Source organism: Carcharhinus amblyrhynchos, chromosome 33, assembly GCF_965287045.1.
Source record: "Carcharhinus amblyrhynchos chromosome 33, sCarAmb.v2.hapA, whole genome shotgun sequence".
Lineage (NCBI taxonomy): Eukaryota > Metazoa > Chordata > Chondrichthyes > Carcharhiniformes > Carcharhinidae > Carcharhinus > Carcharhinus amblyrhynchos.
This window is the reverse complement of record NC_137356.1, coordinates 7,337,530-7,364,726: the sequence shown is the minus strand read 5'-3', so window position 1 is coordinate 7,364,726 and position 27,197 is coordinate 7,337,530. Positions and strand designations below refer to the sequence as shown.

Here is a 27,197-nt window from a genome sequence, read left to right as displayed (position 1 = left end):
GTTAGGGGACGGTCGATTGGAAAAGCAGGCTGATTCTTGCAGTAAGATATAGTTTTGTGTGTGTGTGTGTGTGTGCTGCTACAGACACACGGGCTTTCCAGTCGAAATGGAACAGCGACAGTACCGTGTCTGCAACGGCTCCCTTCCCTAGTTCGAGCCACCCGAGTGTTTGATTCTCCAACCCAGCCAGACCCTGGAAGACAAGCTGTCTGGAGCCGAGGGCAAGAGGCGGGGGGGATGCAACCCTGGATTGAGAGGCTTAACATTTGACCATGTCCCAGTGCCAAGTCAGGCTGGAGCGCTGTGGCATTGGGATACTGACCTGGCGTTGCGTGTGGACACTTATCCATCCAGGGACAGCTGATTCTCTGCTTCTGGTTCCTCGCCCTGTCTTTTGACTGGAGGTTGTTCTTGTATTTTGTTTGTACCCCACCTTGTCTTGTGTGTTTTGGCTGTGTGTGCGTGTAGGGTGTCCTTTATAAAAGTTTTTGCTTGGTGGGCACCGGACACATTCTACCCCTCCCTCCCTCCCTCCCTCCCCCCACCTCCAGTCGGCGGATTAAGAGTGCTGGAAATATTGAGATGAAAAAAGCGACGCGATGGATGATTCTGATATTGTGAGACGAAGAAGAGTTCAGGTGAGTAGCTCTGTTTTTTGTTTTTTAAAAAAAAGAGAAGGGGGGAACTTCTCAAATTTATTTCTTGTTTATTTAGAAAGGAAATTAGTGCAAGGGGCTACGCTATCACCAGCATCCCAGCCACTGTTACAATGTGTGATGCAGAAGAGCTTTAAACTCTTGCGTGGAAATGTTGGCTGAGAGTCAGGTAGCAGAGAAGGCGGCCATTTGGCCCATCCCGTCAATACTAGCCCCCCCCCCCCCCCGAAGAAGCTACCCAATTAGTCCCACTGCTCTGTTATCCATATCCCTGCAAATCCATCCTTCCCCAAATTTTTTTTGTAGTTTATAGCGAAATCTTTTTTGGAAGTGGATAAAAATAGATTCTACTCAGCAGGTCTGGCAGCAACTGTGGGGAGAGGAATCGTGTTAATATTGGGCAGGATTTTACACCCACGCTTGTCCCGAAGCTGTGGAATCCCGCCCAAAGTCGACAGATCTTTCCATGGTTTCCCCTCCCTCCCACCCACTCCGATTCCCATGGTGGGCAGGATGGTAAATTTCCGGCCAATGTTTTTGTTGGGACTTTTGAAGGTTCAGCCTCTCAGACAGTGCATTTTGGATCGTAATGACTTGCTGCATTGAAACTAAATCTCACCCCTCCCCGGCCTCATCTTTTTACCAATTGCCTTAAATCGGTGACCTCTCATGGGCCCCACGGTGGCACAGTGGTTAGTACTGCTGCCTCAGAGTGCCAGGGACCCGAGTTTGATTCCCAGCTTGGGTCACTGTCTGTGTGGAGCCTGCAAGTTGTTTGCATGGGTTTCCTCCGGGTGCTCTGGTTTCCTCCCACGGTCTGAAAGATGTGCTGGTTAGGGTGCATTGGCCGTGCTAAATTCTCCCTCGGTGTACCCAAACAGGCGCCGGAGTGTGGCTTCATTGCAGTGTTAATGTAAGCCTACCTGTGACACTAATAAATAAACTTGGGTATCAACTCTCCCGCAAGTGGAAACTATCCCTCCCATTCTACTCAATCCAAATCCCGTGTAGTTTTGAACATTTGTGCCTATGGACAATTACCTTAAGGAGTGGGGGAAATGAGTGGGGGATTGAATTCTGAAAGGATTCCAATGCATTAACCCCGTGTTTAGGAGTAGGATTATGGTGCCAATCTTTGTTTTTTTTATGTTATTTTAGTTTTTGTTTATCGAGGGTAAGACCAGATGGGGATCAGAGAAACTGTACCTCAGTGGGCTTCCCTCCATCTCATGCAAAGAGATGGCAAACTGTCTTGGCAGTGCAGCGCTAAGGCAACACTGGCCTTTTAACAGGTTCTGCTCTGCAGTCAACAGAAGGTGCTGCCTGGGATCCTTGTCTTTGCAAACCATCCAAACCAAAGGCTGGGGACAGCGAGAAGGCTGTGCTTTGTGCAGAGAGGTGTCTGGCTGTCTCTTCCTGTGTATTGACTCACTATGTTACCATCCTCACTGGAGGCGCTCTGCTTCACCTAAGAGGTTTTCCCTCCTTTGAATGCTTTGTGTTGGCAGGCTGAATTGGTTGCACGTGGGGGCATCTCCACTCAGCACCTGATGCCCGCAGAGGTGCGCTTTTGAGAAGCAGGATAGGGATTGGGCATTGGAATTTGGTAGCAATCTCTCTAACCAGCCCCAAGGGTGCCAAGGTCAATTTTCTACTATCATAACCATTGCCCTGAACACAGACCGGAATGAAAGCTCCTTTTGTGTGACAGTATCGACAGACCCCTAAGCAATAGATGTTACAATTGATCATTAACAGTAAGTGGAGGCTGCAGTTAACAAAATGATGAATTAAAAGGCCCATATTGTCAGATTTTTGTCACCTATTTAAGAATATTTGACTTTGATTTGGTTTAATATCATGTATATTTGGATATTGTGAAAAGTATTGTTTCTTGCATGCTGTACACACAAAACATACCATTCATAGAGTACATTGGGAAGAAGGAAAGGAAAAGGTGCAGAATGTAGTGTTACTGAGAACAGCTTCTTCCCTGCTGCCATCAGACTTTTGAATGGACTTGCGTTGCACTAAGTTGATCTTCCTCTACATCCCAGCTGTGACTATGTCACTACATTCTACACTCTCTCCTTTCCTTCTCTATGAATGGTATGTTTTGTCTGTATAGTGCGCAAGAAACAATACTTTTCACTGTATCCCAGTACATGTGACAATAATAAAACAAATCAAATACTGTCTAGCTAGGATGTAGCGAAGGATCAGCTTAATATGGTAGGTCCATTCAAAAGTCTGATGGCAGCAGGGAAGAAGCTATTCTTGAGTTGGTGCGTGACCCCTGACTTCTGTATCTTTTTCCTGAACAATCTTGCCATGGAAAGAAAGTCATAGAATCCCTACAGTGCAGAAGGAGGCTATTTGGCCCATTGAGTATGCACTGACCACAATCCCACCCAGGCCCTAGTCCCGTAAACCCACATATTTACCTTGCTAATCCCTGACACTAGGGTCAACTTAGCATGTCCAATCAATCTAACCTATACATCTTTGGACTGTGGGAGGAAACTGGAGCACCCGGAGGAAACCCACACTGGCACGGGGGGAATGTGCAAACCGGAATTGAACCCGGGTCCCTGGGATTGTGATGCAGCAATGCATTTATGTGCTGCCTTTCACAACCTCAGGACAATCCACTGTACTTCATAGCCAGTGAAGTTGAGATGAAATTATTGTTGTAATGTAGGTAGCCTGTGCACAGCAAGCTCCCACAAACAGCAATGTGGTAATGACTACGTATCTGTTTATTTGTGATGTTTATTTGTGATGGGATAAGTGTTAGCCAGGGTGCTTGGGAGAACTCCTCTGCTCTTCTTGGCAAGAGTGCCATGCAGCCTTTTACATCCATCTGAGCCACAAGCGAAAAGATGGCATCTCCTACAATGCAGCACTCCCTCTGTACTGCATTGAAATGCCAGTTTAAAATTAAAGTCTGTTGAATTCTGCCTGATGTTCATGTATTCATCATGAGTTGTATGTACTTATACGTGCGTAAGGAAGGTATATGCATGCATGTGTGCCTATGTATAGGCAGAAATGTTTATGTGTATTGATAAATGTGCATTTTCTGGTATATGTGTAACTCAAATCCCAATGCTAGTACATTCCTGTCTTCCGAGGCAAAGGGTTAGTTTGTCTTGCATCTGATGTTGGGAACGCATCCTGTGATGGCACCAACTAACCCGTGACTCCTGTTGTAATAGCCTAGAGATCGGTAACAAGGGCAGCATGGTGGCACACTGGTTAGCACTATTGCCTCACAGCATCAGGGACCTGGGTTCGATTCCCAGCTTGTGTCACTGTCTGTGCGGAGTCTGCATGTTTCCCCCGTGTCTGCATGGATTGCCTTCGGGTGCTCTGGTTTCCTCCCGCAAGTTCAAAAGATGTGCTGGTTAGGGTGCATTGGCTGTGCTGAATTCTCCCTCAGTGTACTCGAACAGGTGCCAGAGTGTGGTGACTAGAGGACTTTCACAGTAACTTCATTGCAGTGTCAATGTAAGCCTACTTGTGACTAATGAATAAATAAACTTTAATGCATGCTGGCCTTATAAGTTATGCGCACATCCTATGAATTAAAACAAAACAAAGGCTACCACAAGGTGGCAGCAATTTCATTGGTGGGGTGGGGTGGGGTAGGGAGGGGGCCACTGAGGGCTGGAGGGTGTGGGGTTTGGGGGAAGTGGGGGCTGGGTGGGGAGGGCTGGGTGTGAGTGATGAGTGGGGGAGGGGGCTGGGGGCTGGGTGGCCAATTTTCTAATGTGTAAGTGAGAACCCCAATTTTGGTTATCGTGTCACAGTCATAGAGGTTTACAGCATGGAAACAGGCCCTTTGGCCCAACTTTTCAATGCCGCTTCTTTTTATTTTAACCCTTAAACCAGCCCCAATTGCCCTCACTTGGCCCGTATCCCTCTATGTCCAACTTACCCATGTAACTAAATGCTTTTTAAAAGCGGAAGGGAGTGACTGAAGGCACCACTGCTGTGACGTAGGTGGGATATATTTCTGTGCAGTTGCAGGTGTCAAGAATAAAGTCATTAGCTTGAGGACAGACTAGTGTAGCGCCAGTTTCTGCCCAAGACTGTGAAAGAGAAGCACGCAGCAGCAAGCGAGTCTTGTTTAGGAAGCCAAGCTTTTCACTAAGTACCACTAATGTACTCTAAAAGCAGCCCTGTTGCTCTCAGCGTGGTGTCATTTGTCAATGTAAATCATAAGAATGTCGGAGAGGGGAAAGAAAATTCACTTTGACTGCCAGTCATCCGTCTTTCCATTGGGTAAAGGGTCTGCTCACTGTCCAATAGACCAGGAGAAGACGGTGCTTAATGATAATGGACATGCCTGGCAACCAATAGAGGGAGGGTTGGGGGTTGGGCACTTTGGAGGGAGCAGGTCATTTTTTAATTCATTCATGGGACATGGGGCGTCGCTGGTTGGCCAACATTTATTGCCCGTCCCTCGTTGCCTGAGTGCAGTTGAGAGTCAACCATGTTGCAGTGGCTCTGGAGCCGCATCTAGGCCAGATCATGTATGGATGGCAGACTTCCTTCCCTAAAGGGGACACTAGAAAGCCAGATGCATTTTACTGACAATCAACAATGGCTTCATGATCATCAGTTGATTCTTAATTCCAGGTTTTGTTTTATTGAATTCTAATTAGACCATCTGCCGTGGTGGGATTCGAATCTGGGTCCCCAGAACATAAACTGAGCTTCTGGATTATCATACAGTGATAATACCACTAGGCCATCACCTCCCAGGAAGAAATCTCCAGGAATGTATCCAAAACTGTTGACAACCCTTGTTATACCATGTTCACAATGTGCAATATAATTGTCTTGAAAGTGCGTAGGGGTCTTGAGGTACAGTCCTGTGTAGGTCAGGGGATGGTTCTTGATGCTTATCCAATGAGTGTTACTGAGAGGAGATATTTTGTCACAGCTTTTCATCTTGCACTCATCAGGACAATCACAAGAATACCAAATGTCAGGAGAAAGAACAACTTTATACCGTATGAGAAGAGAATACTGATTGATTGTCAAGTGGACTCTGGTATAGGTGTTGCCGTTCAGAATGTAGTAGTTGATGGTGACTGACAGTTAACTGCTAAGCATTGTTTGAAATTTAAACCAGGCATTGACTCGGATTGGCCAAGGCATTGTCCTGAGGAATGAACCAGCAAATGGCTGTCATTTATTTTCTTGAGTTGAATCAGGTGCAATGTGCGTACCTGTTCTTTCTGCTTTCCTTATGAAGAAGAGGAATCTTTTTTCCCTGTTTTCCTTGAAGGTGGTTTCCAGGGACCTAGTTTCACTTGTCCCAGCAACTCTCTGCTAACTTACGGACGTACTCATCCTCTTGTATCAACGTGCAAGGGTCGATAGGCTATTTAACCACAATTGAACCAAGGCTGGATCCTGTCCTACTGGACTTGCCTGCGAGTCAAAGGATCTCTTAAAACTATGGTATATTTTATTGGCCCCTTATCCTGATCACAGGGTGGCAAATTACTGTCACTAAGTGGTTAGATATATGGACATATCCCACCTTGAAGATTGGTACCTAATCTTGTCACTCTGTATACCCTGACTTCAGTTGGTTTCCCATGACTAAGTTGACATCTTCAGGAAAAATGGAGCAGAAAGCTTGAAGAACATTTTGCACCTTACATGCAAAGAGCTCGAGTCAGTTCCAAAAGGATGACCATCAGTTGAGACCAGGGTTAGGGCTTGGGTTTGGATAGACAGATTAGCTTTAAAAAGCGAGTGCTCCAGATTGATTGAAGAATAATCTTCAATCACCAGGATTACAACTTCTACCAGAATGTTTCCATGTTTATTGTAAGGAAGGAAATGGGAGTTTAGAGACTTGCAAACAGGGGAATGTGGGGAAAAAGGAATTGAGAAGGAAGATGCTGTATACGACAGGCAGTTCAACCTCATATCTGAAAGGTGGCATCACTAACAGTGTTGCATTCCCTTGGTACTGCGCCGGGAGTGTCAGTCTAGATTTTATGCTGAATTCAGAAGCATTGAGCCATTACTGTCAGTTGGAATCCCCTGATACGGTATCTGGGTTGTAATGACAGCTGACCTCACCTTTCAGTCAATGAAATCCGTGTTTTTAATTTTTATTTATTTCACATTTCCATCCATCCCGGCTTTCATTCAGGGGAAAGAAAAAGCAGCCTTTTCTCATTACTGCATGCTACACCGCACTTTGAACCCACGTTGAGATAGATGTGCAGAGACACAGTGCACTGAGTATTAGGGCTTGCTGTGAGATGTCCGAGGTACACGCTGTACTGAACACGAGTGAGGTGTTACACTCTCACCCACTGTACGCCACAATCCTGCAGTTGGTTTTAATGAACCTGTATTTATTTCATGCAGAAGACAGCAGAATAATAACAGCTCTGACTTGGGTTAACACTGCCGCCCTCTAAGGTGTCACAGTCTGAACTAATCAACATGTCCCAGCCAAGATACATTCTGCATGTACCATGATTCCTTAATCACACTAAATGGCCTCTTATTGCTGCCTTCCGTAGCTGAGAGTCATAGAGGTTTACAGCATTGAAACAGGCCCTTTGGCCCAACTTGTCCCTGCTGCCCTTTTTTTTTAGAAACCCCTAAGCTAGTCCCAATTGCCCGTATTTGGCCCATCTCCCTCTGCACCCATCTTACCTATGTAACTGTGTAAACGCTTTTTAAAAGACAGAATTGTATCTGCCTCTACTCCTACCTCTGGCAGCTAGTTCCAGATACTCACCTGTGAAAAATTGTCCCTCTGGGCCCTTTTGAATCTCTCCCTACTCACCTTAAATCTAGTTTTAGACTTCCCTACCTTTGGGAAAAGATGTTGACTATCTCGCTGATCTATTCCCCTCATTATTTTATAGATCTCTATAAGATCACCCCTCAGCCTCCTACGCTCCAGAGAAAAATGCCCCAGTCTATCCAGCCTCTCCCCATAACTCAAACCAAGTCCCGGTAGCATCCTAGTAAATCTCTTCTGCACTCTTTCTAGTTTAATAATATCCTTTCCGTAATACTATTGAATTCCCAGGTTAACATAGAAACTAGAAGCTGGAGGAGGCTATTTGGCCCTTCAAACTTCCCCCCCCCATTCATTTTTGTTCATTCATGGGACGTGGGGCTGGCCGGCATTTGTTGCCCAACCCTAGTTACCCTTGTTCAGAGGGTCGTTGAGTACACTGTGAAAAATATTGTTTCTTACACACTATACAGACAAAACATACCATTCATAGAGAAGGAAATGACAGAGTTCAGAATGTAGTGTTACAATCATAGCTAGGGCATAGAGAAAGATCAACTTAATACAAGCCAGGTCCATTCAAAAGTCTGATGTCAGCAGGAAAGAAGCTGTTCTTGAGTTGGTTGGTTCATGACCTCAGACTTTTGTATCTTTTTCTCGAAGGAAGAAGGTGGAAGAGAGAATGTCCGGGATGCATGGGGCCCTTAATTATGCTGGCTGCTTTGCCAAGGCAGTGGGAAGTGTAGACAGAGTCAATGGATGGGATGGGATGGATATGATGGATTGGGCTATATTCATAACCTTTTGGAGTGGATGTTTGAGTTTGAGTTTAAGTATTAGTAAAACAAATAGGCTTACATTAACACTGCAGTGAAGTTACTGTGAAAATCTCCTAGTTGTCACACTCTGTTATATTGAGGGAGAATTTAGCGCGGTCAATGCACCCTAACCAGCATGTCTTTCGGACTGTGGGAGGAAACCGGAGCACACATAGGAAACCCACGCAGACACGGGGAGAAAGTGCAAAGTCTGCACTGACAATGACCCAAGCTGTGAATCAAACCTGGATCCCTGACACTGAGAGGCAGCAGTACTAACCACTGTGCTGTTCTGTAGATATGGTGAGTGACTCAGTTCTAATCGATAGGTCTCTCCTTTATTTGCACTATGGTAGGTAAGTGCATCTCTCTGTCTCTCTCAGGTACAGACCATTCCATCTTTTCTCAGTCTCCTGGACATGACTGCTAAGGTCACACTGACATCATGATACACACCACTGTCTCATGAGCCTAACCATTAACCCATTATTCTCCACGTGGCCTGAAGCAGTTTGAGAGTTGCCATTCTCTCTGGCAACTACTGTTCCCCAGCACCAACCCCAATACTCCCTCCCAACCGTCTCCACCTGCCCCTCTTGTCTGGGACGGTGATCAACCCTGGTAAATGGGTCTGCTGATAGAAGGGAAACCTCAACTGTCATTTCAACCCCTCTTCAGCGAGCGAAGAGCAAAAATAGCGACGATTGATTCATCCGAAAAGCAATTATTGTTAGACTGGGAGGTAACGCTGCTGTAATGATGGTGGGTTAAATAGGGTGAGGGACATATTGACTATGACAATGTGAGACACAGGATCATACACTAAGCCCAGGGCTCAATCTGGCTTGTACTCTATTGCCATTTTCTGCATTCCGCCTCTCCTCTTTTTCCTTTTTCCATTGTTGGAAGCCGTGCTGTTCTGATCAGTGTTTCGCCCCCACCCACCCGCCCCCCATTAGATTCTCCCAGTTGCCCAGAACTGCTACAGGGCAGGACATGGCTATTCAGCCCAGCGTGCCTGCCCTGGCTCTTCGAATGAACAGGCAGATTTTCTTCTTGAAGCTTTCTGCTGGCCGAGCGCTTTGAGGAAAAGAGCAGTTTTCTGGCTCGGGTGTCTAATTCCAGCAAGAAAGGGGCAACAAAATTCCAGGGGTGGCACAGTGGTTAGTACTGCTGCTTCACAGCGCCAGGGACCCAGGTTTGATTCCGGCCTCAGGTCACTGTCTGTGTGGAGTTTGCACGTTCTCCCCGTGTCTGTGTGGGTTTCCTCCGGGTGCTCTGGTTTCCTACCAGTCCGAAACACATGCTGGTTAGATGCATTGGCCATGCTAAATTCTCCCTCAATGTACCCGAACAGGCACTGGAGTGTGGCAACTGGGAGATTTTTACAGCAACTTCATTGCGGTGTTAATGTAAGCCTACTTGTGACACTAATAAACTTTAGCTTGGCTCAATTGATAAAACTCCCATCTTTCAGTCAATGAGGTACGAGTACATTCCCTATACCCTAAAGCCCCAGCTCCTAAACCTATGGGTGGCACAGTGGTTAGCACTGCTGCTTCACAGTGCCAGGGACCCGGGTTCAGTTCCCGGCTTGGGTCACTGTCTGTGTGGAGTTTGCACGTTCTCCCCGTGTCTGCATGGGTTTCCTCCGGATTCTCCGGCTTCCACAATCTGAAAGTTGTGCTGGTTAGATGCATTGACGTGGAGAAGTGCTGGATTGTGGCAACTAGGGGAATTTCACAGTAACTTCATTGCAGTGTTATGAAAGCCTTACTTGTGACTAATAAATAAAAAACTTAAAAAAAAGCATAGAATCCCGACAGTGCGGATGGAGGCCATTCGGCCCATTGGGTGTGCATCAACCACGGTCCCATCTAGACCCTATGCCCATAACCCCATGCATTTACCATACTAATCCACCTGATATAAGGGGCAATTTAGCATGACCAATCCACCTAACCCTCTCATCTTTGGACTCTGGGAAGAAACCCATGCAGACGCGGGGAGAATGTGCAAACTCCACACAGACCGCGATCCAAGCCAGGAATTGAACCCGGGTTCCTGGTGCTGTGAGGCAGCAGTGCTAACATGAACTCAAACCACCTCCCAGACGAGTTACCGTCTCGCCAATTAATGCAGGATCTGGGTTTGTTAGGATGATTGGAACAGAATTCCTCTCCTTCACCATTTCAAGATCAGAATTTAAATCCGATGCATGATGAATTTTTAGTCCCTGTAGCTAAGAGATATCAGCATTGGGCAATTAGTTAGTTTACCATTGCATGTTTACACTGTCAAAAAAAAGGATTCTTAGGTCAACTACAGCCTGGTTAGAAAGACTTGTGTTAACATAGCCTCTTTCTCAATTTCAAGCGCTTTTAGAAGCCACTATATTACTGTATGAAATGCAGCAGCCAATTTATGCACAGCAACCTCCCATAAACTGCAGTGTGGTAATGACTAGATGCTACCTGTAGTGATGTTGGTTGTGGGATACATGGAATTCCTACATTGCAGAAGGCGGCCATTCAGCCCACTGAGTCTGCACCAGCTCTTAACAGCATCTTACCCAGGCCCTGTCCCTATAACCACATATATTTATCCCACCAATCCCCCTACAAATCTGCACTTACAAAGGGACAATTTAGCATAGCCAATCCACTTAACCTGCGCATCTTTGGATACTAACGGGCAATTTAGCATGGCCAATTTACCTAATCAACACATCTTTGGACTGTAGGAGGAAACTGGAGCACCCGGAGGAAACCCAGGCAGACACAGGGAGAATGTGCAAACTCTACAGAAGCAGTCACTTAAGGCTGGAATCAAACCCGGGTCCCTGGCGCTGCGAGGCAGGAGTGCTCACCACTATGCTGCCCCAATAAATATTAGCCAGGAGCAGGGAGAGCAGCTGAGGCCTTAGTTTAATGTCTCATCTGAATACCAGCACCTCTGACACTTCAGCATCCCCAGTACTGGACTGGAGTATCAGCCTAGATGTTCTGTTCTCGAGTGCAGGGAATAGGGTTTGAACCCATTACTTTCTGATTGAGATGTAAGAGTGAAGCCAACTGAGCCACAGTTGACATTCCAATAGAATGGAATCTCCAAGACAGGAAAGCAGTTCCCCTGTGACATTCTTCTCCTGAACATCCTGTGCCTTTTCTGAATGTGAGATTGTCTACTTGACGTGAGTTTGCGGTTAGTCAGTAGTTGTCCTGTCAGCCATTTGACAGCTGTTGAAGCTTCTCTGTTCCAACATCATCTCCACAAATTGATCACGTAATTTAGACTGAAGGTCTCCGTACAGTACGAAGGGAGTGCTGCACTGTCAGAGGAGCTGTCTTTTGGCTGGACATAAAAGACCCCAAGAAAGGAAGAAAAGCAAGGGAGATCTTCCAATATTTATCCTCAATCAACATCACAGGAAGAATGGATTACCTGGTCATTGCCACACTGTTCCTTGTTGGATCTTGCTGTGCAGAAATTGGTTGTTACGTTTCATTCATTATGAGTGACAGCATTTCCAAAGTACTTCACTGACTGTAAAGCACTTTGGAAATTCTGGACACCACAAAAGATCCAATGAGAATGCAAGTTATTTATTGTGTTAGGAATCAGATGGAGATTGGTCAACTCTTTCCAGTCGACAGAACAAACTTTTGGGTTGAATTCTTGCTGTGCACAATTGGTAATGAATGATTTTTATTTCAGTTATCGAACTTGTGAAACTGTGGGCCAATAAGCATTACCAGAATTCACGCTGCTAACACTGTGCAGGGCAATTCATCCCATTGGACACATTTCCCCCATTGAGAGGGAAATCCGATAAACATCCATAACCATAAAGTTCGCGCTCGCTCTCGCTCATACTCGCTCACTCACACTCTGTCATACTCAGACCTGCACTCATACTCACACTTGCCCATACTCACACCCACACTCAGTCACATCCACATTTATACCCACACCCGTTCATACTCCGACCCACACTCGCTCACCCATACTCACACCTACATTTGCTCATACTCAAACCCATACTAATGCCCTCACTCACCCATACTCATGCTCACACTCCGACCTACATTCGATGACCCATGCTCGCTCATACTCAGACCCACACTCGTTCAGACCCACGTTCACACCCACACTCGCTCATACTCAGACTCATACTCATACCCACACTCGCTCGTACTCAGACTGACAGTTACACTCGCTCGTACTCAGACTGACAGTTACACTCGCTCGTACTCAGACTGACAGTTACACTCGCTCGTACTCAGACTGACAGTTACACTCGCTCGTACTCAGACTGACAGTTACACTCGCTCGTACTCAGACTGACAGTTACACTCGCTCGTACTCTGACCTACACTCAGACTCGCTCGTACTCTGACCTACACTCAGACTCGCTCGTACTCTGACCTACACTCAGACTCGCTCGTACTCTGACCTACACTCAGACTCGCTCGTACTCTGACCTACACTCAGACTCGCTCGTACTCTGACCTACACTCAGACTCGCTCGTACTCTGACCTACACTCAGACTCGCTCGTACTCTGACCTACACTCAGACTCGCTCGTACTCTGACCTACACTCAGACTCGCTCGTACTCACACCCATACTTACAACCACTCTCCTCATGCTCAGGCCCATGCTCAGACCCAGACTCATAAATCTTTATGACTCTCTGACTCTATCCATACTCACGCTCACACTTACAGCCACACTCACATTCACACCCACACTTGCTCGCTCACACTCAGACCCTCAGTCACCCACACTCACTCATAATCAGATCCTCACACACTGATTCACACTGGCATTCACTCAAACTAAGATCCAGAGATACCCACACCCAACCACAGCCGCATGCTCACTCCCACTGACAGTAACAGCCACTCCCATAGCCTCACACTCATTCTCACTCTCTCACTCTCTCACTCTCTCACTCTCTCACTCTCTCACTCTCTCACTCTCTCACTCTCTCACTCTCTCACTCTCTCACTCTCTCACTCTCTCACTCTCTCACTCTCTCACTCTCTCACTCTCTCACAGTGATTATTGTGGTTCACACACACTGTCTTGAGTGGCATTTTAAAATTAATAACACTTCATCACATTTTGATCCAAGTATTTAGAATCCCTACAGTGCGGAAGGGGGGCATTCGGCCCATCGAGTCTGTACCAACCACAATCCCACAAAAGATCTTTTGCTAATTCCTCTGACACAAAGGCGCAATTTAGAACAGCCAATCAACCTAACCTGCGGTCCAAAGATGTGCAGGTTAGGTTGATTGGCCATGTTAAATTGATCCTAGCGTCGGGGGATTAGCTAGGGTAAATGAGAGATGTGGGACTAAGGCTTGGGGTGGGATTGTGGTCTCAATGGGCCGAATGTCCTCCTCCTGTACTGTAGGGATTCTATGATCTTTGAACTGTGGGAGGAAACTGGAGCACCAGGAGGAAACCCATGCAGACACGGGGAGAATGTGCAAACTCCACACAGACAGTCACCCGAGGGCGGAATCAAACCCGTGTCCCTGGTGCTGTGAGGCAGCAGTGCTAACCACTGTGCCACCGTGTAGGTTTTATCTGTGTATAAAATATTTAACTGCTTCCGGAGTGGTGGAAGGGTTAATGACTGGAGCATAGTGATTTGAGGTGACAGAGAAAACAGCCAGAGACAACATGAGAAAAGCATCTTATTACACGGCGAGGTGTCATGATCTGGAATGTGCTGCCTGAACGGGCAGTGGAAGTAGGTTCAGTAATAACTTTCAGTAGGGAATTGGATAATTACTCAGAAATAGCTGGAGTCCAACTAATGGGGCTAGCTGGTTAGGCTGTTGACAGTGGACTGAAAAGCCTCCTTCTGCACGCAATCATTCTCTGATTCGACAAAGGGGAATAGATAAATGCAGGGAGATATAAATTATGCACCTAATAATTTTAAGCAAAAAAGAAAGATGTTCTGAAGCATTAGAACCCAGTGCTGAAACTCTCCTGAGAGAGTTGCTAAGGCAACAACAGGCTCCATATTTGGGAGTGTCTTCTGACTTTTGGGAACATTGCTCCTGATTGGTTCAAACTGACAGGCCACTTTACAGATTGTTTACTGTGGGAAGCTGAGGGAAATCTTTCACCACCAGCTCCTGTGCCACCCCGATGACCCAGTTAGTGAGAGGCCGGCACCCGACGTGTTTCACCATCCAATCGGCACCCCACCGGTGGCACGGTGGTTAGCACCGCTGCCTCACCGCCAGGGACCTGGGTTCGATTCCCGGCTCGGGTCACTGTCCGTGTGGAGTCTGCACGTTCTCCCCGTGTCTGCGTGGGTTTCCTCCGGGTGCTCCAGTTTCCTCCCACAGTTAAAAGACGTGCGGGTTAGGGTGCATTGGTCATGCTAAATTCTCCCTCAGTGTACCTGAACAAGAGTGTGGGGACTAGAGGATTTTCACAGTAACTTCATTGCAGTGTTGGAATAACTTGGAAGTATATTCCTTCACTGTCGCTGGGTTGGATTTTTTAAAACTCATTCATGACACATGGGCATCGCTGGCTGGCCAGCATTTATTGCCCATCCCTAGTTGCCCTCAGAGGGCAGTTGAGAGTCAACCACATTACTATGGCTCTGGAGTCACATGTAGGCCAGACCGGGTAAGGACGGCAGATTTCCTTTCCTAAAGGGACATTAGTGAACTAGATGGGTTTTTGTCACAATCGACATCACGGTCATCAGTAGATCCTTAATTTCAGATTTTTTTTATTGAATTCAAATTCCATCATCTGGTGTGGCAGGATTTGAACCTGGGTCCCCAGAGCATTAGCTGAGTTTCTGGATTAATGGTCTAGCTTAGTTTAGTTTATTTATTAGTGTCACAAGTGGGCTTACATTAACACTGCAATGAAGTTACTGTGAAAATCGTCTAGTTGCCACACTCCAGTGCCTGTTTGGGTACACTGAGGGAGAATTTAGCATGGCCAATGCACCCTAACCAGCATGTCTTTCAGACTGGGAAGGAAACCAAAGAACCCGTTGGAAACCCATGCAGACACGGGGAGAACTCTGCACAAACAGCGACCCAAGCTGGGAATTGAACCTGGATCCCTGGCACTGTGAGACAGCAGTGCTAATCACTGTACCACCGTGTCACCCCGATATTACCATTAGGCCATCACCTCCCCTTTAATCCTAGGGGATTTTCACAATAACTTCATTGCAGCGCTAATGTGAGCCAACTTGTGACACTAATAAATAGACTTGAAAACAGAGAATTTGCTGGAAATAAAAGTCAACTTCACTTTATGATAGGACAGGGCTCAGCCTGTGAAGCCTTCTGTGGCCCATCACCTCGCTATCAAGGTTTTTGGGTGGCACCAGATAAGAGGCTTTGAGTGACTGTGATTTGGTTGCAGGATGGGATGTTGTGTTCTCTATGGAAAGGTTGGCTTTTTTGAGTGGTGAAAACCATTTGCCATGTTGGTTTGGCACTCTGTAGATTGGTGTGGCTCAGTGAGTAGCACTCTGAGCCAGAAAGTAGTGGGTTCAAATCCCACCAGCAACTGTGTCACTAAATTGAGGTTGATGCCTCCAGCATAGTATTGAGGTGGAACTAGTACTACCTACTAGGCAACATCTTCTGGCTGGGATGCTAATAGGGCCCATCTATCCTGTCAAGTGGCACCGGGGCGGCATGGCGGCACAGTGGTTAGCACTGCTGTCTCGCAATGCCAGGGACCCGGGTTCGATTCCCGACTTGGGTCACTGGCTGTGTGGAGTTTGCACATTCTCCCTGTGTCTGTGTGGGTTTCCTCCAGGTGCTCTGGTTTCTTCCCAGAGTGTGAAAAATGTGTGGGTTAGGTGGATTGGCCATGCTAAATTGTCCCTTAGTGTCAGGGGGATTAGCAGGGTAAATATATGGGGTTACAGGAATAGGGCCTGGATGGGATGGTTGTTGGTGTAGACAAGATGGGCTGAATGGCCTACTTCTGCAGTGTAGGGATTCTAAGATTCCATGTAACAAGATCTTATGACACCCTTATAAAGGAATCAGTGGAGCCATCTCCCAGTATTTGTCCCTCAACTCACTTCATCAGTTTTCTAAGGTTTCTAATGTTTATTTATTGGTGTCACAAGTAAGGCTTACATTAACACTGCAGTGAAGTTAGCGTGAAAATCCCCTGGTTGCCACACTTTGGCGCCTGCTCGGGTAACACTGAGGGAGAATTTAGCATGGCCAATGCACCCTAACCAGCACGTCTTTGGAACTGTGGGAGGAAACTGGAGCACCCAGAGGAAACCTACACAGACACTGGGAGAACGTGCATACTCCGCACAGACAGTGACCCAAGCCGGGAATTGAACCTGGAACCACTGTGCTGCCCGAGAACAGATGACCTGGTCGTTATCCCGTTGCTGTTTGTGGGATCTTGCTGTGCGCCAGTTGCCTGCTGCTGTTGCTAAATTTCAACAGGAACTGCACTTTGCAAAATGCTGCCTCGGGCCGCAAAAATGCTGCGGGGCGTTCGGAGGTTGGGAAAGGTTCGACTCGGAGGTAAATTCCTGGTGCCTAACTGAGGAATGGTTTGTCAGAGCGGAACCTGGGTTACAGATGGAGGTCGGCTGGAGGTCAGATCAATACATCACAAGGCTATCTTTAATGTACTGCTGCTTAGTAACGATGCATTAGGCCGATTATTGAGCAGATGTAACTCAATTGCTAGAATACAGTTGGCGGGCTGGAGTTTAAGATGAGATCCCATGTTACAGGAAAGCTGGAGGCTAGGCAGATTGACACAGCGATCCCTTTTATCCCTTTCATTGCTGCTGGCCCATTTCACATCCATCTCATAAAATTCTCCACTCTGATGCGTTTTCTTTCCTGAATTAGTGTTCAACTGTGGCACCAAGGCTAGAATTTTTTTAACCTGTGGGGCGCATGGTGACACAGTGGTTAGCACTGCTGCCTCACAGTGCCAGGGACCCGGGTTCGATTCCGGCCTCGTGTCACTGTCTGTGTGGAGTCTGCACATTCTGCCCCATGTCTGTGTGGGTTTCCTCCGGGTGTTCCGGTTTCCTCCCAAAAGATGTGCAGGTTAGGTGGATTGGCCATGCTGAATTGACCCTTCGTGGCCGGGAATTAGCAGGGTAACCTCCTGCTGGGTGGGATTGATGCATGCTCGATGGGCCGAATGGCCTCATTCTACACTGTAGGGATTCTATGATATGATTATGATTAACCCCAACAAGTTCTGTAAGACCGTACTCTCTTCTACCTTCTTCCATTGGGAAAACAAAGTTTATTTATTAGTCACGTGTAAAGCTTACATTAACACTGCAATGAAGTTACTGTGAAAGTCCCCTACTGGCCACATTCCTGTTCCGGTACACTGAGGGAGAATTTAGCACAGCCAATGCACCCAGCACATTTTTCGGACTGTGGGAGGAAACTGGAGAATTCGGAGGGAACTCGCGCAGACACGGAGAAAGTGCAGACTCCCCACAGACAGTGACCCAAGCTGGGAATCGAACCTGGGTCCCTGGTCCTGTTCTTCATTGAAGTAGTGTCATGGGATGTTTAATGCCCATCTGAAAAGACAGAGGGTGGGATTTTTGCCCCAAAACCGGAAAACCCTACCTGAGTTAGCGGCCCTTTGCATGGTCTGTCCCCTGCTCACTACCATTCCCGTGGCAGGTGGGTCGGGAAAATCCACGCCCTGCCCTCCCTCCTCCTCCTCCTCCTCCTCCTCCCCCTCCCCTCTCCCGCCCCCCCCCCCCCCCCCCCCCCCGAGTAGCAGCAGGTCCAAGGATGAGAAGCGATGGTAAGAAAAACCAAAACGGCCCTCAATTCCTTCCCCATTTGCTCCCTAAAAAAGGAAACACACGCCTTCTCATGGGCATGAGATGCCCCCATCGCCATATCTTGGCATTCTTCATGAATGAGGGTAGGTATTAGCGGTGGTGGCATTAACCCAGTGTCCACGTGTGGAAATTGCCAGGGGCCTTTGATACTAATGATGATGTCCTGCCCATAATTGAAGTGATAGAGTCACCTAACTTAGCACAAAGCAGCGATTATAACCCACAGCTAATGACTTCAATCAGGCCATTGAGGTTGGCCTATCGGAGTATAAACTCCCTGGTTAAGGATCTAATTGATGGGCCAATCAGGGAATCTTTTCCTCGTATTTAACAGGGAGTGTCAGTTCTTCTGGTGCTCCTGAAGGTAGACTGCTGACTGGTAGCAGTCTAGTTACAAACTCTAACAGAGGTACATAAAGGAATTTGGTGAAGGGACTCTGAAGACACCACACAAAAACAGAAAATGCTGGAAAATCTCAGCAGGTCTAACAGCATCTGTGGAGAAAGAATGGAGCAAACGTTTTGAGCCTGGAGCTGCTCTGATGAAGTGTCACCCAGACTCAAAACGTTAGCTCTATTCTCTCTCCACAAATGCTGTCAGACCTATTCAGTATCTCCAGCATTTAATGCTTTTGTTTCCGATTCCAGCGTCTGCAGTATTTTGCTTGTGTCTCAGCGATATAACCCAAGCTGGGTGGCATGGTGGCAGTGGTTAGCACTGCTGCCTCACAGTGCCGGGGACCCGGGTTCGATTCCCGGCTCGGGTCACTGTCTGTGTGGAGTCTGCATGTTCTCCCTGTGTCTGTGTGAGTTTCCTCCAGGTGCTCTGGTTTCCTTCCACAGTCCAAAAGATGTGCTGGTTAGGGTGCATCGGCTGTGCTAAATTCTCCCTCAGTGTACACGGACAGGTGGAGGAGTGTGGCGATTAGAGGATTTTCACAGTAACTTCATTGCAGTGTTAATGTAAGCCTACTTGTGACACTAATAAATAATAAAAAGACATGCACTTCTATGAAAAGTAAGTGGAGCTCAGTATAAAGTGACGTCAACCGTGGAACATTCCATCAAAGAGCTATGTATAAGTATTGGAGTGGCTTGCTTGCTATGATCAGGCAAAGAATGGCTGGTAGATTTTAATGGAGATAACGTGGGGGTGGCACAGTGGTTAGCACTGCTGCCTCACAGTGCCAGGGACACGGGTTCGATTCCCGGCTTGGGTCACTGTCTGTGTGGAGTCTGCACATTCTCCCCAAGTCTGCGTGGGTTTCTTCCGGGTGCTCTGGTTTCCTCCCACAGCCCGAAACACATGCCAGTTAGATGGATTGGCTGTGCTAAGTTTCCCCTCAGTGTCAGGGGGTTAGTAGTGTACATAAGTGGGGATATGGAAGTAGGGCCTGGGTGGGATTTGTGATTGGTGCAGACTCGATGGGCCGAGTGGCCTCTTTCTGCACTGTGGGGAATTCTGTGATTCTATGATAAGCCCCTGGTGGTGCTTAGTGGAATTGAACGAGTTCCCACACTTATCTTTAGATCAACAATAACAAAAAACGCTGGAAAATCTCAGGTTTGGCAGCATCTGTGGAGGGAGATGTGAGCTAACGTTTCGAGTCTGGATGACCCTTCGTCATCAGGTGCTGAGCAGGCTTACTATCCCGTGACTTGCTCTAACAAAGAGTCATCGCAAAGCCTGCCGGAATTTTACTGGCACGCAGGCTCTGGAATGGGGGTGGGCGAGGCTCGCAGAACGGGATTCTCTTTGGCCTTGGATGGGATTTTATGAGTCTTCGCCTGAGCAAGGTCACCCAATCCCAGCAGCCGTCTCTGTATCCCTCTCCATGGACACTGTCGGACCTGCTGAGATTTTCCGACACTTTCTGTTTCAGATTCCAGTGTCCGCGGTAATCTTTTTTTTAACCTTTAGTCCTTCAGGAAATGGAAGTGGGGGAATGGGGGCCGGCTGTGATTATTGATCCTCCGTTGAGTCAGCCTTGGATGATTATCAATAAAATTAATTAGATGGCAGGTAGCGAAGGGTGTTGAGCTGTAAGTTGAAACAAGTGACCTTGTTCAATTGTCAGACGATTCTGTGAATGAAGGACAGCGCTGGGAACCTATCCTCGGAAACCGGATTGAGTCTCAGGCTGAGAGAAGCTGAATCTGAGACTGAAATACATCATATTGCATCAGCAGCATAGAAACAGGTCATTCAATTTCACTGACTATAATACCTACAACATCTCAACCCATCGCAGAGTCATAGAGGTCTACAGCATGGAAATAGACCCTTCGGCCCAACTTGTACATGCTGCCCCTTTGTTTTTAACCATTAAGCTAATCCCAATGGCCCGCATTTGGCCCATATCCCTCTGTACCCATCTTACCCTTGTAACTGTCCAAATGCTTTTTAAAAGACAAAATTGTACCCGCCTGTACCTCTGGTAGCTTGTTCCAGATACTCACCACCCTCTGTGTGGAAAAAATTGCCCCTCTGGATCCCCTCTCACCTTAAGCCATCAGAATTTCCTTTTATTCCTTTTTCCCTTGGGTCTTTCTGTAGCCTCACCATCAATGTTTTATTTGATTTGATTTATTATTGTCACGTGTATTAGCATACAGTGACAGTATTGTTCCTTGCACGCTATACAGACAAAGCATACTGCTCATAGAGAAGGAAAGAGTGCAGAATGTAATGTTACAGTCATAGCTAGGGTGTAGAGAAAGATCAACTTCATGCGAGGCAAGTCCATTCAAAAGTCTGATGGCAGCAGGGAAGAAGCTGTTCTTGAGTCGGTTGGTACGTGACCTCAGACTTTTGCATCTTTTTTCTGATGGATAGAGCCTAGGTGGGATGGTGGTTGATGCAGACTTGATGGGCTGAATGGCCTCCTTCTGCACTATAGGCATTCTATGATTCTATGAAGATTAACTGAGTTTCTGGAGTAATAATCCAGCAATAAAAGCACTCGCCCATAAGAAGGTGACCATGTTTAACAATCTGGGACTGTCCAGTACATCAGCATAGGTGTACGAAATGCTGTGAAATCTCGAGAGATGTTTCTGAGCAAAGAATGTGTTTGTAGAATTAATATATTTTTAAAAACCTGCTCTTTCATTCCATGCCCACACGTCCTGGATATAAAATTCAATAAATTGCGTGATCTAATTTCTCCAGTCGTGTGTGATAATATTCAGGATGGTAAATAACAGAGGCACACTTTAGGGAATCTCCTTATGTTGAGAGAGAGAGAGACAGGAAGGAGATGCTCTATTCTGTATGAGGTGCACTCATGGTCTGAGTTACTATTTATAGCCAGGCAGAGAGAATGTTGTTCTATTCTGAAGATGTGGCACTGGTGTGGCAGGTTAGGCTAGGGGGATAATGGATAGAGGAATGGTAGAATCATGATAATGTTTGAGGCCTGGACCCTAGAAATCTGGGTTCAAATCCCACCATAGCAACTAGGAAGAATTTAAATTCAATTAAATAATAAAATGTTGCTCTCAGTAATAATAAGCAGGTTGTTGTTACAATCAATCTGCTTCACTAATACCCTAACATTTCAGTCAGGCCTATGTTTGATTCCAGAACTACAGTCTATTGTTGATTCTTAACTGCCCTCTGAAATGGCCTTGCAAGTCACTTCATTGCACAGGGAGTCACACCACCTTCTCAAGGGGCAACTAGGGATGGGCAATAAATGCTGGCCCTGCCAGTGATCCTCTCATCCTGCACTGTTGCCGTGTCAAAGTTCTGGAACTCCCTTTCTAACAGCACTGTGGGTGTACCTACACCACACACAGACTGCAGTGGTTCAAGAAGGCAGCTCACTGTCACCTTCTCGAGGACAACCAGGGATGGGCAATGAATGCTGGGCCTAGCCAGCGACGCTCTTGTCCCCTAAGTCATAGAATCCCTACAGTGCGGGAGCAGATCATTTGGCTCATCAAGTCTGCACAGACTCTCAAAGACCATCTTACCCATAAGATGAAGGAGCACTGCTCCTTTATCAACTGACTCATCTGATGAAGGAGCAGTGCTCTGAAGGCTCATGATTCCAAATAAACCTGTTGGACTTTGTCCATTCTCAATTGTTGATTGACCTCCTGCTGGTTTGCCAGCACCTTCTGTTCCTGTTTCCTCACTGTACTCATCATCGCTTCAATCTCCCTCGCTGGTGAACCTGTCAAGCACATTGCTGACAACTCTGCCTCTATGAAGGATATAGCTGCATTTGTGCATTTATATAGCGCCTTTAGGAATCTCAGGGCATCTCAAAGCACTTTATAGCCTATTAATTATTTCAGTAGTGTAAAGTTTATTAGTGTCACAAGTAGGCTTACATTTAACACTGCAATGAAGTTACTGTGAAAATCCCCTAGTCGCCACACTCCTGCGTCTGTTTGGGTACACTGAGGGAGAATTTAGCACGGCCAATGCACCCTAACCAGCACGTCTTTTGGACTGTGGGAGGAAACTGGAGCACCCGGAGGAAACCCATGCAGACACAGTGAGAATGTGCAGACTTCACGCAGGCAGTGACCCAAGCTGGGAATCGAACTCGGGTCCCTGGTGCTGTGAGACAGTGGTGCTAATCACTGTGCCGCCATTCCGCCTGATTTGGCTGCTTTTGTGCATTTATATAGCACCTTTGGGAATTTCAGAACGTTTCAAAGTGCTTTATAGCCAATTAATTATTTCAGAAATGTAAACACTCCAGTGCCTGTTTGGGTAAGTGAAGGTGAATTTAGTATGACCTAACCTCAAGATTAAAGTTTATTTATTCGTGTCACAAGTAGGCTTACATTAACACTGCAATGAAGTTACTGTAAAAATCCCCTAGTTGCCACACTCCTGCATCTGTTCGGGTACACTGAGGGAGAATTTAGCATGGCCAATGCACCCTAACCAGCACATCTTTCAGACTGTGGGAGGAAACTGGAGCACCCAGAGGAAACCCACGCAGACACGGGGAAAATGTGCAGACCCGAGCTGGGAACTGAACCTGGATCCCTGGCGCTGAGGCAGCAGTGCTAACCAGTGTGCCACCATGTGATGTGGCAGCCAATTTGTGCACAGCAAGCTCCCGCAAACATCAATGGAATAATTAACTGACAATGGCCTGAATTTTACCATCCCGCCCGCCTTGGGAATCAGAGCAGAATTTTCCGATCTTGGGTGAGCGTGGCCGGAAAATCCCACCCTCTGTTTTCGTGAACTTGGTTGAGGGATAAATATTAGTGCAAGTCACTGGGAATAACAATTCTCTGAACGGTGCCTTTTGCATCCTGCAAGGGTCTTGTTGTGATAGGCCAGCACCTCCAACCGTGCTGCACTCCCTCGGGGCTGTGGGTAAAATGCCAAGAGGGTGAAAAGTGAAGTAAATTCCACGCCGGTGGATATAAATAAGTCAATATTCTGTTCGCTATACTGGGGAGCTGACGTAAGCCACACTTGTGTCTGGAAGCAGCTCCACTGCGTTGTGCATGCTGTTCTTTACACCTTCCTTAGCGTGCACTCCTTGTTCACACCCTCTTTGAACATTTCCTGTGACGGCCACCCAGCCGATCGCATCTGTCACAAAGCACGGGACGGAGTGCGCAAAATGTGACGGAACGGATGCATCAGTTGGAAAACGTGAACCGGAATAACTCTAACATCACTCTGCATTCCCTACAAGTTGTTTGGTCAGAGTTAATTTGCTCTTCAGACATTTTTTTTGGGCAGGTGTGTTCATCGTCAAATCTGACAAGCATTTCTACAAGCGTGTAGAAAAGGATTTGGTAATTTAGTGGTACAGTGCCTTCAATTCTTCCTTCCTCCTCATAGGATCACAGATTCCCTAGTGCAGAAGGAGGCCATTTGGCCTATCGAGTCTGCACCGATGACAATCCCACCCAGGCCCTATCCCCATTACTGCAGCTAGTCCCCCTCTTATTAAGGGGCAATATAGCACGGCCAATCCACCTAACTTGCACATCTTTGGACTGAGAAAGGAAACCGGAGCATCCGAGGGAAACCCATGCAGACATGGGGAGAATGTGCAAACTCCACACAAACAGTGACCCAAGGCCGGGAATCGAAACCTGGTCCCTGGCGCTGTGAGGCAGCAGTGCTAACCACTGTGCCACCATGCCACCCCTATGATCTCTGTCCCAACACTTCAGAGAGCACTTCATTGGCTGCAAAGCACTGAGGGAATGTGCTTAAAAGGTTTAATAAAGTTTATTTATTAATGTCACAAACAGGCTTACATGCAATGAAGTTACTATGAAAATCCCCTAGATGAAGAATTGGCGGTAGCTCAGTTGGCTGGACGGCTGGTTTGTGATGCAGAGTGATGCCAACAACGTGGGTTCAATTCCCGTACTGGCTAAGGATATTTAAGAAAGCCCTGCCTTCTCAACCCCCTCAAAGGGGACAGCAGCCTATGATCATCTGAGACTATGGTGACCTTATCCTTACTGATCATTAATGTGTTCTGAATGCGTTCCCGACTTGGAGGTCAGGAATCATTGTTCCAAAATCAGTGATACTTGGAGAGTCTTAACATATTCTTTTTTTTTCCCTTTCTTACAGAAGGACCTGCCATTGGCCAGGAAAGGGAGCAGGTGAGTAAAGAGTTTATTAATCTTCCAGATAAGACAAACGGCACAGCTGGAAAAAAGCTGACACATCTGTATGGCAATTTGAGGAGGGAAGGAGGCTGCAGAAAGACTTGGGCAGGTGGAATACCATGTGGGAAAGTGTAAAGTTGATTTGATTTATTATTGTCACATGTATACAGTGAAAAGTATTGTTTCCTGCTCCTTACACAAAGCATACCACTCATAGAGAAGGAAAGGAGAGAGTGCAGATTGTAGTGTTACAATCATATCCAGAGTGTAGAGAAAGATCAACTTAATGCAAGGTAGGTCCTTTCAAAAGTCTGACAGCAGCAGGGAACAAACTGTTCTTGAGTTGATTGGTGCGTGACCTCAGACTTTTGTATCTTTTTCCTGACAGTTATGCACCTTGATGGGAAAAAGAGAGGTGGAGACTATTTACTAAATGGGGAAAGAATTCAGAAATTGGAAGCGCAAAGGGACTTGGGAGTCCTAGTTCAGAATTCTCTTAACTCGCAGGTTGAGTTGGGAGTTAGAAAGGCAAGTGCAATGTTCATGAGACAAGGAGGAATTTCTTCAGCCAGAGAGTGCTGAATCTGTGGAACTCTTTGCTGCAGAAGGTTGTGGAGGTCAGGTCATTGAGTGTCTTTAAGACAGAGATATATAGGTTCTTGATTGGTGGGGGGATCAAAGGTTACAGGGAAAAGGCGGGAGAATGGGGTTGAGAAATATATCACCCATGATTGAATAGTGGAGCAGACTTGATGGGCTGAATGGCCTAATTCTGCTCCTATATCTTATGGTCCAATCAAGTCACATCGTAATGTGTTTTATAGGTGATCAGACAAATAATTGTCATATCATAGAGGTTTACAGCATGGAAACAGGTCCTTTGGCCCAACTTATCCATGTCATCCTTTTTTTTTAACCACTAAGTTACTCCCAATTGCCCGTGTTTGGCCCATATCCCTCTATAGCCATCTTCCCATGTAACTGACTAAACAATTTTTAAAAGATAATATTATACTCAACTCCACTACTACCTCTGGCAGCTTGTTCCAGACACTCACCATCCTCTGTGGGAACAAATTGCCCCTCTGGACCCTTTTGGTATCTCTCCCCTCTCACCTTAAACCTGTACCCTCTAGTTTTAGACTCCCCTACCTTTGGAAAAAGATATTGACTATCTAACTGATTTATGCCCCTCATTATTTTATAGATCCCTGTAAGATCACCCCTCAGCCTCCTATGGTCCAGAGAAGAAAGGCCCAGCCTTTCCAGCCTCTCCTTATAATTCAAACCCTCAAGTCCCAGTAGCATCCTAATAAATCTTTTCTGCACTTTTTCTAGTTAAATAATATTCTTTCTATAATAGGGTGACCAGAACGGTACACAGTATTCCAAGTGTGGCCTTACCAATGTCTTGTACAACTTCAACAAAATGTCCCAACTCCTGTATTCAACGTTCTGACCAATGAAACCAAGCATGCTGAATGCCTTCTTCACCACTCTGTCCACCTGTGACTCCACTTTCAAGGAGCTGTGAATCTGTGCCCCTAGATCTCTTTGTTCTGTAATTGTCCCCAACGCCCTACCATTAACTGAGTAAGGTTGCCCTGGTTTGATCTACCAAAATCCATCACCTCGTGTTAATATAAATTAAACTCCATCTGCCATTCGTCAGCCTGCTGGCCTAATTGATCAAGATCCCATTGAATCCTAGATAACCTTCCACACTGTCCACTATGTCACCAATTTTGGTGTTACCTGCAAACTTACTAATTATGCCTCCTCTTATCCAAATTATTAATATAAATAACAAATAATTGACACCAAACCATGTGAGATATGACGATGGGTGTCTAAAAAATGGTTATTTTAATGGACATTGAGTTTCAGGTTAGAGAAGTATTTTTGGGCAACAAAAATAAAGGTTGCATATTACTTAAAAAAAATAAGAATTGAAATAGCATAAAGCATCAAAGGAACCTGGGAGTAAAAATATATAAATAAAGGAGCATTTTACAGAGGAGGGAAAGGTAGAGAATTTTAACATGGGTCAATGATTGCCAATGCTGGAGCAAAGGGAGTGTGGGATAGATTAGATCATCAAATTGCAAGAACGCTGAGATCTTCCTCTGAATTCTCCAATTTTCTCCCACGGTCCAAAGATGTGTGGGGTAGGTTGACTGGCCATGCTAAATTGCCCCTACTGTCAAGGGGATTAGCAGGGTAAATGTGTGTGGGGGTGGGGAATAGGGCCTGGGTGGGATTGTGGTCAGTACAGGCTTGATGGGCCAAACGACTTCCTCCTGTATTATAGGGATTCTATGATTCTATCTTGGAGGGTTGTATGCTGAAGGATGTTACTATTGTAGAGTTGAGTTTGTGAAGTGCGATCCCTTTAAATGTTGGTTTGGTGTTCACTGGATGTTTAAAATCCAGACACACAGGGTATGCAGA

General features: G+C 46.4%; 1 protein-coding gene across 1 annotated transcript in view; it reads left to right on the top strand.

Annotated features, from left to right (window-relative positions):
- The first annotated feature begins 567 nt into the window (after nt 1-567).
- The window catches only part of LOC145361081 (microtubule-associated serine/threonine-protein kinase 1-like), a 178,538-nt gene continuing 151,908 nt past the window's right edge, over nt 568-27,197 (top strand). Inside the window, exons 1-2 of the mRNA XM_080216663.1 lie at nt 568-638; nt 24,709-24,740. Coding sequence (XP_080072789.1) covers nt 600-638; nt 24,709-24,740 — 71 coding nt within the window. The 5' untranslated portion in view covers nt 568-599. The remainder of the gene's footprint in view (nt 639-24,708; nt 24,741-27,197) is intronic.